Source organism: Girardinichthys multiradiatus, chromosome 5 (assembly GCF_021462225.1).
Source record: "Girardinichthys multiradiatus isolate DD_20200921_A chromosome 5, DD_fGirMul_XY1, whole genome shotgun sequence".
NCBI lineage: Eukaryota > Metazoa > Chordata > Actinopteri > Cyprinodontiformes > Goodeidae > Girardinichthys > Girardinichthys multiradiatus.
The window spans coordinates 32,129,204-32,143,587 of NC_061798.1; the positions used below are offsets into that span (position 1 = coordinate 32,129,204).

Below are 14,384 nucleotides of genomic sequence, written 5' to 3' on the forward strand. Positions count from 1 at the left end.
TCAAGGATTCCCCGCTGTCTGTTAGAAAACATAAAAACATGCTATTGTTTGTGCACAGCTCAGTAGGAAACACACAAGTAGCATAACATCAGCTCATCTGGGTTCAAAGTTGTACGCACCTCACCGCGACCTTTTTTAGTTTGAGTTAGACTAAATTGATAACGTGTGAATGTATGTTTCTTTTTTGTTTTTAAGATATCATTTCTGTGAAAAATGCTTCAATGAGATCCAGGGAGACAGCGTGACGTTAGGAGATGATCCTGCACAGCCACAGACGTAAGTAAATGGACCATTGAGTAACGCTAAATTAATTCAGACACCCAGTTCCTCAGATTGGCGGCCATCTTTGTTGTGAACATGGCATGCCCAAGAGCATATTTTCTGCGGGTTTTTTTTTGTTGTATTTTCAGGTCACACATTTGGTGATAATGATAATAATGTTTCTTTCCTCCTCATTTTTATAAACGTTTCAGAATGATATCAAAAGACCAGTTTGAACGCAAGAAGAATGACGTTCTCGACCCTGAACCGTAAGTGGAACAAATACTGTCGAAGCATATTTTCCCTAGCTTCATTTCCTAAAATGACTGCTTTTGCAATGAAATGCTATTTTAGTTGTTCCCCTGCACATCTGCTTCGCATTGAATTCATTTAAATTCATTGACGTTTCTCTTCACCACATCCAGCCTGGCTTTTTTTTTTTTTATTTCTTTTTTTTTTTTTTTTTTTTTTTTAGATCTTGCCGATAATTACAAACATTTTGTTCTCAAAGAAGCCTTTGTACGGTTTATCAGAGCGGCTGCTGAGCGTGTCACCAACTCTGTCTACCATTGAAACACGGGTGCTAACCAGTACTGCAGATTTCATGTAATTCGTTGCAGAATCATTACACTGAACCTACCTGAAAGGAACTCCTTCATGGCCAAACTTGAAAAGCGTTACCGCAGGAGGAAACGAGTGGAGATGTCTGTCGGGGGGTTTCTGCCAGCTTTTAAAGTCTTAAATTTAGTAATTCTCATTTTAGGCTTTAAAAAGTCACAGGTTTCAGGTCCTGAGTCTTATAGTGTATCCAGTGAAGTCTTTAATGATTTTATCTTGGGTCATATACAGCCTGGCAGTGTTCATTTGTTCTGAGTTTCTAGTTCTGGCTGAGAAATACTGTAGCAGGGAAGCAACAAGCTCTGAAGGAATTTAGATGTTCAGCTTCTCCCACAAACCTGCGAAAGGTTCTGGTTTTGAACCCGGCTCTGTGGATGTTTAAACAATTAACTCGGGACTGTTTTTGTGACATTATTCTCTACTGGCTCCTTCATCATAGGAAAGTGGATGTTTATTTTTTATAATTTGCTTTATTCTTTTAAATGGGACTTCATTTCAATAGTTTGCTATTTATAAAACATGGTATATGCTGCTGATGTGGGCTAACTTGGTTTAAAATCATTTGAGTCACAACATTGCTTTAGATTGATGGGAATAATGAAGCAAATTAAATATAATATATGGTAAGTAATTGTTATTTTTAAAATTTGTGTTGGTCCTAATTTCAAATCAGGCGTGTTTTGACCTGAACGTTTTTGATTGAGATTAAACCACATTTTTCTGACTCTTTTTGTTCTGTTTTATTACCCAGTCTCCCCAACCACTCTCTGTCACCTTTAGTATCTCAGGCACTAGAAGTACCCATCCGATGTGGGCAGCAAGGGCAGTTACAATCCATCCAGCGGGGCAAATATATGATCAGTGTGTTGATGTAAATGAATGAGCCATAAAATATAATATTCAATACCAATTATTGGGTCCAAGGAGCCATTTTTAATTTCACACTGATATTCCAATGAGGTATGTTGTGCAGCTCCATTTTTCCTCTACCCTGGCTGTGTCTTATGCGTGTCTCCACTGTGGGATCTAAAACCAGACTGCAGATTACGTCCTCCAACTCCGGGTGGCTCCTCCTCCTGTGTCACTGCGACCTGGGAGCATAGATCTCTGCCCCAACAGGGGACACAGTCCAGATTGTGAAGTTCAGAGCAGTTAATCTGGTTTAAAACAGCTTTAACCTCAGATTGTTTCATAGTGGTTGTGGTTTAAAATCCAAGAGCCAAATTATAACAGATTTTCAAGGAGCTGCTCCAGATTACAGGCGGGACGGGTTTCAGTCTTGATGTTGACTTGATTTTCAGGGCTAAAACCATAACTGATGATTCTGTCGCATCAACTTCACGTTTGTAACTTCTGTGGAGTCACTCTAAATGGAAACGCTCAACTGTAGCAAACCTACATGACCCACACAGACGGCTGCTACTGCGATTCTCCTTCCTTAGCGCTCCTCTGGAGTTGTGATTGTTTTGAATTGTTTCAGAGAACATATTTACCCAGCAATCATGTTTATGCGGCAGTTTAAATTTCAAAAAAAAGAAGAAAAAAAAAGACTTTGACAGGGACTGTTTCTCCCACAGCCTCTAGCATCGTTGCCTCATTTGATTCATTCCTGCATTTTAAAGGTAATACATTTAAACAGGGAGAGAACTGAAACGGAATATTCAGTGTTTAGCAACATCCCACCACAAAACTGCTCTTTTTCTTCAGGGTTCATTCAAAATGTGCTTGCAGCTCTGTGTTATGAACATAGTATTAGTAGTTTTTAAGATGGCCAGCTAGTGTTTGTAAATCCAAACTGAAATGGGATAAGTCGTCCATGAACTCAGACTTGATCAGTAACTTTTGGTGGAAATATGCTAGGTTTATCCAGGACCACCTCAAAAACTATACCTGTAATCTGAAATCCTCACATTAAACATCATTAATTTTCGGATCATATGTTTTTTTGCCCTCCAGGTTTGTTGAATGTAAAGACTGCGGACGCAAAATGCACCAGATCTGTGTTTTACACTACGAGGTTATTTGGCCTTCTGGGTGAGATGTCCTTACACGGACATTTTTTGCTGTAGATTTTTTTTTTTTTTTTTAAATCTCTTTTTTGGTTCAGATAAACAAAGTAACATTTTTTATTTCTTGATTTTTTTATTTTTTTTTTCAGATTCATCTGTGACAACTGTTTGAAGAAAAGTGGAAAATCCCGGAAGGAAAACAAGTTCACTGCTAAACGTCAGTACACCCAAATTGCAGCTCCTTTGACCAGCTCTGATGTTTTATGCACTTTTATTAAGAATATTGTGGTTTTGCAATAATCCTAATGATCGTCTTGTAATTGCTGTGGCCTCTAGATCCCACATAAACATCCAGCATCGTCATACCACTGTTCTACTTTAACGGCAACTCCATGTTGTTTGGAATCCTGAAGAAATTCCTTCTTTCCTTGTAACCCAGACGGGTTGTCAGAGGAGGTGATTTTAAAATGTTGCTTGAATCTTCTGCTTTCCTTTAGGACTGCAGTCCACTCGACTGGGAATGTACATAGAGGATCGTGTGAATAAATACTTGAAGAGACAGAACCATCCGGAGGCCGGGGAAGTGTTCGTGCGAGTGGTAGCAAGCTCCGACAAAACAGTGGAAGTTAAACCCGGCATGAAAGCCAGGTAAGAATCAGAACAGGTTGGCCGGCATCATTTTCACCTAGACTGTAGACTCATTTTTTAGTTGAAATATTGTATGTAATCATCATTTACTTTTGCCTTGCACATGTGTTCCTACCCCTTGAAACATTTTCACATTTTGTCAGCAAAAAAAAATAGAAAAACCTAAATGTATTTATTGAAATCTTTTGTGATAAACTAACACATTTGTGGAGGTAAAACAATGATTTTTAAAGCCTTTTTTTTTTTTTTCGGCATGCATTTGCATTCTGTCTCCTTTACTCTGATACCCCAGAAGAAAATCCAGAGCAACAATTTGCCTTCAAAAGTCACCTGTATAATATTTTACCTGTAATTTAGTCTCAGTATAAGATCAGTCTGAGATCTTCACTAAAGAACAACAATTACCAAACAGCATCATGAAGGTCCGTCATCCAGTATGGAGTATAGAGCAACTGGAAACCTACCAGGACACGGCCGTCCATTTAAACCAAGGGGCTGGGCATGGAGAGCAATAATCTTCCTAGAGGCCCATAGTAACTCTGGAGGAGCTGGAGAGATCCACAGCTCAGGTGGGAAAATCTGTTGAAAGGACAACAATTACTCTTCCACTCCACAAATATGGCCTTTTATACAAGAGTGGCAACAAGGCCATTGTTGAAAGAAAGCTATGAGATTTTCTGTTTGCAGAATAAAAATCACCATCCCTCATGGTAAATCATGGTGGTGGCAGTATCATGCTGTGGGGAAGCTTTTTCTCAGCATGGACAGTAAAGTTGGTCAGAGTTGATGGGAAGTTGGATGAAGCTAAAAACAGGAAAGTCCTGAAAGAAAACCACTTCAGAAGTCCACATTCCCAATCATTCAACTAGAGCTAAAAATGAAATGGTTTAGATCAAAATGTATTCATAAATGGCCCAGTCAAAGTCCAGACATACACTTAACTGAGAATCTTGGGCGAGGCTTGAATATTTCTGTTCCCAGGCGCTCTCTATCTAGTCAGACTGAGCTAAAGCCATTTTAAAAAGAAGGCAAAAAAAAAATCAGTCCCTGGATGTGCAAAGCTGGCACAGACCTACCCCCAAAGACCTGCAGCTGTTATTGCAGCATAAGCTGGTTCAACAAACTATTGACTCGGGTCCACTGAATACAAATGTTTATGACTTCATATTTTTTGGAAGCTATGTCATATTTTCCTTCCACTTCACAATTATGGACTACTTTGTGTTGGCCTATCACAATAAATACTAAAGGAATACACAGAACTTTGTGGTTTTAAGAGAAAATGTGAAATGGTTCAATAAATCTACACAGTGAAAGAACACAAAGAGCCACCAATCTTGATTATCTTCACCACCTTGGTTTGTTAAGGAGTGGGCACAGATTATAATAGACTTTGACTCATTTTATTATCCCTTTTAGTATGTATATTTTAGTCTTTTAGAGTAACTGTACAATCTGCATGTTGCACAAAATGAATTACACTCACTGCTAGTGAAAGTCTGCTTCTCTCATTCCACCCTCAAAGGAACAAATCCTTTATTAAACAGCTTGTTATCATCAGGTTTACCAATTAAGTCTGTTTGCTCCATATTGACTGAAGGTCACATGGCTCTCAGTGCTACATTGTGCTGCTGAGTGACATTGTAACATCTTCAGGAGCTCCTGCCAATGTTTCCTTGAACTTAGTTCCTATACAGCCTTCAAAAGTCTGAAAAACTATAGACTTTCTAAGTCTGGATAAGGTATTGAAAGAAAAAAAAAATTCAGTATAAAAATGTTTTAGTGTCCAATCTTTTTTACTTAAAATAATTAAAGCCAGATTTTATTAAAAATTATATTTGATTGGCATCCTTTGTCCTTAATTTCTCTCATTAAAACTGGACATTAATTAGTTTTTTAGTAGGAGAACCATCACATAAATGCTCTCAAAGTTCAGAAAGGTTTATTTTTACCACTTTCATAGCCTCTATACGGTTTCGTGGGACTGTGGTTCAAAACATTTAACCTCCCTTTATTTTTACAAACAATATAAAAGTGTAAATAATCACCAACAGTCACTTAAAGAATGTGTTGCAAAGCATAAGTCTAGATTTGGCAAGTGTGGGTTTTATTGGTTTAGAAATTGAGCTAATCATTTAGTCCTAAAGCCTTGAAAAAGCATCTTTATACAGTGAAGAATACCCATTAAATTTGGTTGTTAGAATGTATAAAATAATGCTTTAGTTGACATTTATATTTGTGTACCTTTTTTAATATTTATTTTCTTTTGTCCCTTCCATGACAACAGGTTTGTGGACACAGGGGAGATGCCCGATACCTTTCCTTACAGAACCAAAGCACTTTTTGCGTTTGAGGAGATTGACGGTGTGGATGTGTGCTTCTTCGGCATGCATGTGCAGGAGTATGGCTCCGAATGTCCATTTCCTAACACTAGGTTGGTTTGTTTATGCATGCATAGATAAATATCAGTTAATTATAAGGCCATTAAATAGTAAATCAGTTTCTGTAAGTCAATTCAAACAGTAAAAATTCCACAGGCCCATTACACCCAAAGTAATAGAGTTCATGCATTTCTTTGCTAACTTGAGTGTGACCTGCAGGTAATTACAACCCAAACTTTTGTTTCTCAAAAAGGTTGGATAATACATTGATAAAGATGTCTAATACAGAAATGTTATGTTATGGCTTACACAAACAAGGGGACAGTTGCTCAGCAGACAGTCACAACCTCCACAAGGAGGATAAACTACAATAGGTTCTCACTATAGAAGCCATTGGTCCAGAGATGGCTATATCAAAGCAAATTACTGGAAAGTTGAGTGGAAGGAAAAACTGTGTAGAAGATGTGGACAAGCTAGGTTAACTTAAGCTTTAAGATAGTTGTGAAGCAAGCAGATTTGCAATGTGTGGACTGCAGCTGCTGTCAGTGCTTTATTGGCCAGGGCACACAGACATAACCATAACATGGAATGCAACTGTTGTGTTTATTTTGTTAAACTGTCCTTGAACCAGACACGTCAGAAGCGTTTTACTTGGGCTAAGGAAAAAAGGAATGGACATTTGCTTCGTGGTCCAAATATCTTGTTTACAGATTAAATTAAATTTCGCATTTCATTTGGAAACCAAGGTCCCAGAGACTGGAGGAAGAGTGAAGAAGGGACCGAATCCAAGCTGTTTGATGTCCTGTAGGAAGTCACAGTGATCGTGTCATCTGCTGGTCTAGGTCCTCTCTGTTTTTATCAAGTCAAAAGTCAGTGTGGCATTGTACCTGGAGGTTGTAGAGCACTTCATGTTACTTCTGCTGAGACACTAATACCTAGTTTCATGACCAGGGGTATTATGGTGTCACTGTGCTTGATTGGCCAGCAAACTGTCTTGACCTGAACCCCATAGAGGAAGATGAGACACCAGACCCAACAATGCAGATGAGCTGAAGGTCACTATTAAAGCAGGCTGGCTTCCTTGAACACCTCAGCAGAGCCTCAGGCTGATCACCTCCATGCCACGCCGCATTGATGCAGTAATTCATGCAGGGGGAGCACAGACCAAATTTTGAGTACATAAACAGTACAATACATGGACATAATTTTCAGTAGGCTGCTGTTTCTGTACTAAGTTTGCTTTTTTTTATTAGTCTTGTGTAATATTCAAATGTGCTGAAAAACTGAATTTGGGGTTTTCATTATCTGCAAGCCACTCTGTGGAAATAAATCTATATTATCATGAATTTTAAATTTATTAACTTAAGTTATTCTTGTATTGTTTTTGTAAATTAAGATGCACCTATAATTATTTGGTTTCATGCAGGTAAAATAAATACGTTTATTATAATCTGTTAAATTTACATTGTTCTCTCAAACTTTGCAGACGCGTCTACATATCATACCTTGATAGTATTCACTTCTTCAGGCCTAGAATCCTACGAACAGCAGTTTACCATGAGATTCTCATAGGTTATCTCGAGTATGTGAAAAAACTCGGGTAAGTCCTACACTTCCTTCCTATTTTTAAAAAAGTATTTCAAACCCAGGCTGTTTGGCTAAAGAAAACTCTTGTCCATGTGGTTCTGAAGTTACACCCAGGGCCACATCTGGGCCTGTCCACCCAGTGAAGGAGATGACTACATCTTCCACTGCCATCCTCCTGAGCAGAAGATTCCCAAACCTAAGAGACTGCAGGAGTGGTACAGGAAGATGTTGGACAAGGCTTTTGCTGAGAGGATCTTGCATGACTACAAGGTAGATAAAAAAGGGCCGTTCTTGCTAAATATTGGCATGAATACGTTTTCCTAAATCATTTAATTAGTGTTCCAAATTTCTTACATGTTGTCAAACATCTTTTATTCAGGACATCTTCAAACAGGCAACCGAGGACCGACTGACTAGCGCCAATGAGCTGCCGTACTTTGAAGGTGACTTCTGGCCTAACGTGTTGGAGGAGAGCATCAAGGAGCTGGAGCAGGAGGAAGAGGAGAGGAAGAAGGAGGAGACCACTGCTGCCACTGAAACTCCAGAGGTATTTTTACATACCATAGATTAGTGAGCAACTTGTTCCAGTTAAATTTAGCGTTAAAGTTTCAGCAAAAATACAAGACAGGACTTTTTCCTGCATTCATCTTGGAAAATCAGTACTCAACACTGTAGTAGTGGTATGGAGATGTTTGAGTGACTCAGATGTCTTCAGTGCCTAATCGTGTGTCCTTCAGGGTACACCAAGTGACACCAAAAATGCCAAGAAGAAGAACAACAAGAAGACGAATAAAAACAAGAGCAGCGTGAGCCGATCCAACAAGAAGAAGCCCGGGATGCCGAATGTAGCGAATGATCTGTCCCAGAAGTTGTACGCCACCATGGAGAAGCACAAAGAGGTCAGATTGTTTTCTTACACCGAAATCAGTTGGAGATTCAGACTTTTTGTTTGATAGACCAGCAGAAACAACACTGAAGTGTTTGCTCTGCATGAGGGAAGACTAACACTGAACATCACCTTGAATATATTGCCACCACTATCTAATATGGCGGTGGCAGCATCATGTTGTGGGGATGCTTTTTTTCCTGCTGGGACAGGGAAGCTGGTCAGTTAAAGGGAAGATGGATGGAGCTAAATGCAGGGCAATCCTGAAACAAAACCTGCTAGAGGGTACAAAAGACTTGAAAGTAGGCCAGAGGTTCACCTTCTAGTAGGACTATGACCCTAAACATACAGCCAGAGCTACAATGGTATAGTTTTTTAAAGCACATCTGTGTTCTAGGATGGTCCAGTCAAAGTCCAGACCTAAAATCAAATTGATGTTTATATGCTCTCCATCCAATCTGACTAAGCTTGAGCTATTTGCAAAGAAGAATGGGTAAAGATTTCAGTTTCTAGATGTGGAAAGCTGTTGGAGACGTATCCCCAAAATACTGAGCTGTAATTGAAGGTACAACAGGTAGTTGTACAAAGTAAGGCTCAGGAACTGTCGGTTTCCTTCCACTTCCCAATAATGTTTTATGTTCTATGTTTGATTGTTTAGATTGATTTCTATAAGTATTTATTTCTTTTCATTTTGGCAATTATGGCTTGGGGGTGGGGTTGTCGATGACAGTCTGTTGGACAACTATCAGGGTTGTAAAATATCTTTTCTTTTTAAATATGACAAAAAAGGTCTCTGGTAAAACTATTAAAAGTTTAGTGGAAGAAAAACGTGTTTTTTATTGGTCTTTTGAAATAATATTTTATAGTTGGCCTTTTTTGAAAAGGTTTACCGGTACTTAAAAAAAAAACTTTGTAATAAAATTGTAATTCATTGTGAAAAACCTGCAATAAAAAGGGCACCCAGACTATTCTCCAGCTCTGTGCCTTTAATTGACAATTCTGTTTGTCTGTACTTAAATTGATTGCCTTCTTTTTCTTTAATGACTTATTTCTTTCTGCTTTAGGTGTTCTTTGTGATCCATCTTCATTCAGGGCCCATGGCCAACACCCTTCCACCCATTGTCGACCCTGACCCCCTGATCTCCTGTGACCTGATGGATGGCCGTGATGCCTTCCTAACCTTGGCGAGGGACAAACACTGGGAGTTCAGCTCCCTCAGGAGGTGCAAGTGGAGCACTATGTGCATGCTGGTGGAACTGCACAACCAGGGACAAGATCGCTTCGTCTACACTTGTAATGAGTGCAAACACCACGTGGAGACACGCTGGCACTGCACTGTTTGTGAGGTGGGTTGTTCTTTTGTTTTTGTTTTTTTTATGCAAGAAATTCTTGTTTCATAAACAAGAAAAGCATAAAGTTTGAGAAGAACTCTGTCAGGTGTTAATTAGTCCCTTACCTATTTTCTTCTTTGCTTCAGGACTTTGATCTTTGCATTAGTTGCTATAACACGAAGGGCCACGAGCACCAGATGGTGAAGTGGGGTCTTGGGCTGGATGATGACAATAACAGCCAAAGTGGAGAAGCCTCTAAAAGTCCACAGGAGAGTAGGCGTTTAAGTATTCAACGCTGCATCCAGTCTTTGGTCCACGCTTGTCAGTGTCGCAATGCCAACTGCTCACTTCCGTCCTGCCAGAAGATGAAGAGAGTGGTGCAGCACACCAAGGGCTGCAAGCGCAAAACCAACGGAGGCTGCCCCGTGTGCAAGCAGCTCATCGCTCTGTGTTGTTACCATGCAAAGCATTGTCAGGAGAACAAGTGTCCAGTCCCGTTCTGCCTGAATATCAAGCACAAGCTCCGCCAGCAACAGCTGCAGCACAGGCTCCAGCAGGCCCAGTTGATGAGGAGAAGAATGGCCACAATGCAGGGCAGAACCATGCCCCTACCGTCCCCGCCGGCCTCAGCTGCTCCCAGCACTCCCACTTCCCATGCCCAGCCCAGCACTCCTCAGACACCTCAGCAACCGCTATCCAACCAGCCACAGACCCCCAACTCAGCAGGTGTCATGTCCCCCACCTTTCCCAGCGCGCCCCGTCCTGGACCGCCTCAAGCAAATGTCTCCCAGGGTAAGACTGGGCCCCAGGCCTCCCCCCTACATCAGCAGCAGTCCCCTCTCTCCCAGCCACCTCAGCAACGACAGCAGCAGGCTCCTCTCGCAGCAATCAAGATGGCACACCACATAGAGATGATGGCACAGGCACAGCAAAACCAGCAGAACTACAGGGTCAACATGAACGGCATGCCTATGAACCCCCAGCAGCCACAGCAGCGCATGGCCGGACCAATGCCTCAAACCATGCAGATGGTGCAAGGACCTCGTGGGCCTCAGGTCATGCAACCTGCTCCAGGACAGTGGCCTGCAGCTGCAGGTCCCATGCCGGCAGGTCAGAATCCACAACCAGGCGTTGTTCCAAACCAGACCCCACAGCAGGCCATGACCATTCAGCGAGCCATGTTGGCGCCTAGGCAACAAAATCCACAGGGGCAGAGGATGCTGATACCCCAGCAACCAGGTACTCAGCCACAAACTCCCCAAAGAACAGGTACTATACCCCCAAATGCTCTTCAGGACCTTCTGCGGACTCTGAAGTCTCCAAGCTCACCTCAGCAGCAGCAGCAAGTCCTCAACATCCTAAAGTCAAACCCTCAGCTAATGGCAGCTTTCATCAAACAGCGAACCGCCAAGTACCATGCAAGCCAGCCACAGCAGCAGCAGGCTGGCCAGCAGCAACAGCAGCAGCAGCCCAGCATGCCAACAATGCAGAACATGGCTATGCCAGGAGGGCCGGTGCAGAGGGCTGCAATGCCGCCTCAGCAGGCTCCTGTGCAGGGTATGGCTCAGCTGGGTCAAGGGCAGCTGATGAATGCAGCACACAGCGCAAACCCACAGATCCAGGAGCTCTACCGCCGGCAGCTGTTACGACAACAACAACAGCCGCAGCAGCAGCAAGCAGTGATGCCACAGGGCCACCTTGGTCAGTTTCCTGCTCAACCGCAAGGAACACCTCCGATGTACTCCCATCTCCGCATGCAGCAGCAACAACAGCAGATAGCCATGCAGGCAGGTGCTGGACCAGCTGGTGTAACTATGGGTCAGCTTCCTCCAATGGCTCAGATGGCCCAGCCTGGAATGGGAATGGACTCCGCTCAGAACTTGTTGCATCAACGACTACTTCAGCAGCAGCAGCAACAACAGGCACAGCTTCCCCAGCAGCAGCAGGCCGTCCTCAAGCAGCAGATGGGCTCCCCGGCTCACCAAAGCCCCATGAGCCCCCAGACCCACCTATTGACTGGCCAGGCGCAGGGTGCAGCCCACCTCCCGAACCAGCCGGGATTGGCCAACGCCCTCAGCAACCAGGTCCGGTCCCCCGCACCTGTCCAGTCCCCCTGCCCGCCCGCGCAGCCACAGTCGCAACCGCCACATTCCAGTCCCTCACCGCAAGTCCAGAATCAACCGCATCCCTCCCCCCAACACCCGCCCCTGCCACACTCGGGTTCCCCCCACCCGGTACAGGGTGGCCCACTGCAGTCGCTGGACCAGGGACACCTGGGAGCGCCAGAGCAAAGCGCAATGCTACCGCAGCTTAACACCCCCAACAGAGGAGCGCTGAACAATGACTTGGGGTTAGTGGGAGATGCTACAGGGGACACTCTGGAGAGATTTGTAGAGGGATTGTAGCAGCATTTTTTAACTGGGAGCAAAAGAACTTTCTCTCCCAGTTCCCCCATCCTCTCGCTCCTCACCAGTTTTCCTCTCAGACTCTTTACCCCCATTAGAGGGCTTTGTTTGTTCTTTCTAAGATTGAGAACGTTTTTTTTTTTTGTACTGACATGTAAAAAGTTTCAGCAGTTTGTGGGGGGAATAAAAAAAGAACTTGGTCAAGAAAAACTCGTCTGGGGAATGTAATAGTTTCATAAACCCCAAACGTTGGGTTTTTCTTCATTAAGATGTTGAGGGATTGGCAAGTTTCTTCTTAAAATTAAATCACAAAGAATATATTTTTGTTTGAGACCAAATGTGTTCAGTACTCAGTTTGTTTTCGTTTGTGGTATGATTTCATGCCTTTTTCTTTCTTTTTTCTTTTTTTTTAAGAAACTGTACAATTGCATTATACCATATCTTTATTTTGTACCTTTTGGAGAAAAAAAAGTAATGCGTTTTTGTGTTAAAACTGTAAAATATTTTGTCTGGGAATCGGGACAGGTTTGTTTTCTCTTCACGAGCTGTCTTTCCTGGCAATTGTAATCTAGTATTGTACCATTACTGCAAGATGATACGTTCAGGGATGGCAACTGCTCCCCTTGTTTTTTCTTTGTGTGTGTTTCTGAAGAGCACTCGGTTGTATCAAAGTAGGAAGTGGCCTGCAGCAGGTTGTGTATACGTTGGCATGTATGCAGGCGCACATGAAGACACTGACCCTCATAGTCACTAATAGGAACACTGCTCCGAATGGTTTTTACCCAGGACTGCAAACTTCAATCTCAATTTGGAAAAATGTCTTCTGCTGGTGTAGAAAGTTGTTGGTTTGATTTGAAAACGAATTGTCTTACCATTTTTTTGTTGTTGTTGTTGTTGTCACACAAATGTAAAGTGTAAAGAGAGCGTGAGAAAGAGACCAGCCCCCTAAGCTGAAGTGGAATGATAACAGGTTGTTTGTAGAAAACGATCTCAAATGATTCCCCAAAGCCTGAAGTTTTACACTAAAGTTGTGTTTTTTCAAGGGGTGAAGGGTGACATTTGAGATTCACCGTAAGGATAACTAATTGTCATCAACCTTCATTCCGCTCACAAACACTTGAATTTGGGGGGGGATTTACTTTTTCTCCTATTGTAAATCAAGCTATTAAGCAAAAATACTATAAATATAAGGAAGAGAGAATGAAATCACTGTATAAACTAGTAAAAGATTCATTTCTTACTTATATACCATATTGTTAAATAAACTGTGTGCAACAGAAGAAGGTTAGTACTCTGTTGACTGAATGAGGCAATATTTTTACTGGTGGTGTGTGTTTCATTTCACTAGAGCTTTTCTGCATTTTAGCAGCAACTTTGGTTTCAGGCACCATATTGTACTAGGCCCTAGTACAATGGCAATGTCATTTCGGCCCCTTCTACCCCCATTTAATGTCCATTAGCAAACCATTTCATACTTATGTACCTAAGCATATATCAGGTTTTCCTTTCTAGTAGTTTAGTATATTAGAGTAAAAATGCTCGAATCCTACATATTTAATTTACAGATGCGTCCTAAAACATTTAACCATCAAGACCTTAACATATTTCGTCATTTTATTTTTAAATGTGAAACTCAAATTATACACAATGATTTATTTTTGTTAATTCAGTATCAGCAAATTAAAATACACTGCCTCGCCAAAAAAAAAGCCGCCACCTAGATTTAACTAAGCAAATAAGTACGAGCCCATTGGATAATTACTGCATGGGCAATTATGTTTCAGCTGGCACCCCAACTGGTGCAATGAGTTGCTTCTCATTTCTTAAACAACCATGTCGAAAGACACATCCCGTGGTCGTGAAAAGATGTCAGTGTGTTTCAGAAGGGTCAAGTCATTGGCATGCATCAAGCCGAAAAATCTCAAGGAGACTGCAGAAACTACCAAAAAACAGGTTAAGAACTGTCTATCGCATTATTAAAAACTGGAAGGACAGTGGGGACCCATCGTCTTCGAGGAAGAAATGTGGCCGGAAAAATGTCCTGAATGATCGTGACCACTTAAACGTTTGGTCAAATCAAAGAAAAACAACAGTAGAACAGGCCTATGTTTAATAGTGAAAGAAAGCATTTCCACACGCTCAATGCAAAGGGAACTCAAGTGGTTGGGACTGAACAGCTGTGTAGCCTTAAGAAAAACCACTAATCAGTGAGGTTAACTGGAAAAAAAGGCTTCAATTTGCTAGGGAGCATAAAGATT

At 41.8% G+C, this 14,384-nt stretch overlaps 1 protein-coding gene across 4 annotated transcripts in view; it reads left to right on the plus strand.

The window, feature by feature from the left end:
• The window catches only part of crebbpa (CREB binding protein a), a 44,540-nt gene extending 31,099 nt beyond the window's left edge, over positions 1–13,441 (plus strand). For all 4 annotated transcript variants that reach the window (XM_047364358.1, XM_047364360.1, XM_047364359.1 and 1 more), the window contains 12 exons: positions 196–276; positions 474–530; positions 2,836–2,913; positions 3,038–3,105; positions 3,386–3,536; positions 5,824–5,970; positions 7,404–7,517; positions 7,609–7,774; positions 7,884–8,051; positions 8,242–8,403; positions 9,455–9,736; positions 9,868–13,441. In XM_047364358.1, coding sequence (XP_047220314.1) covers positions 196–276; positions 474–530; positions 2,836–2,913; positions 3,038–3,105; positions 3,386–3,536; positions 5,824–5,970; positions 7,404–7,517; positions 7,609–7,774; positions 7,884–8,051; positions 8,242–8,403; positions 9,455–9,736; positions 9,868–12,126 — 3,733 coding nt within the window. In that variant the 3' untranslated portion in view covers positions 12,127–13,441. The remainder of the gene's footprint in view (positions 1–195; positions 277–473; positions 531–2,835; positions 2,914–3,037; positions 3,106–3,385; positions 3,537–5,823; positions 5,971–7,403; positions 7,518–7,608; positions 7,775–7,883; positions 8,052–8,241; positions 8,404–9,454; positions 9,737–9,867) is intronic.
• The last annotated feature ends 943 nt before the right edge of the window (positions 13,442–14,384 follow it).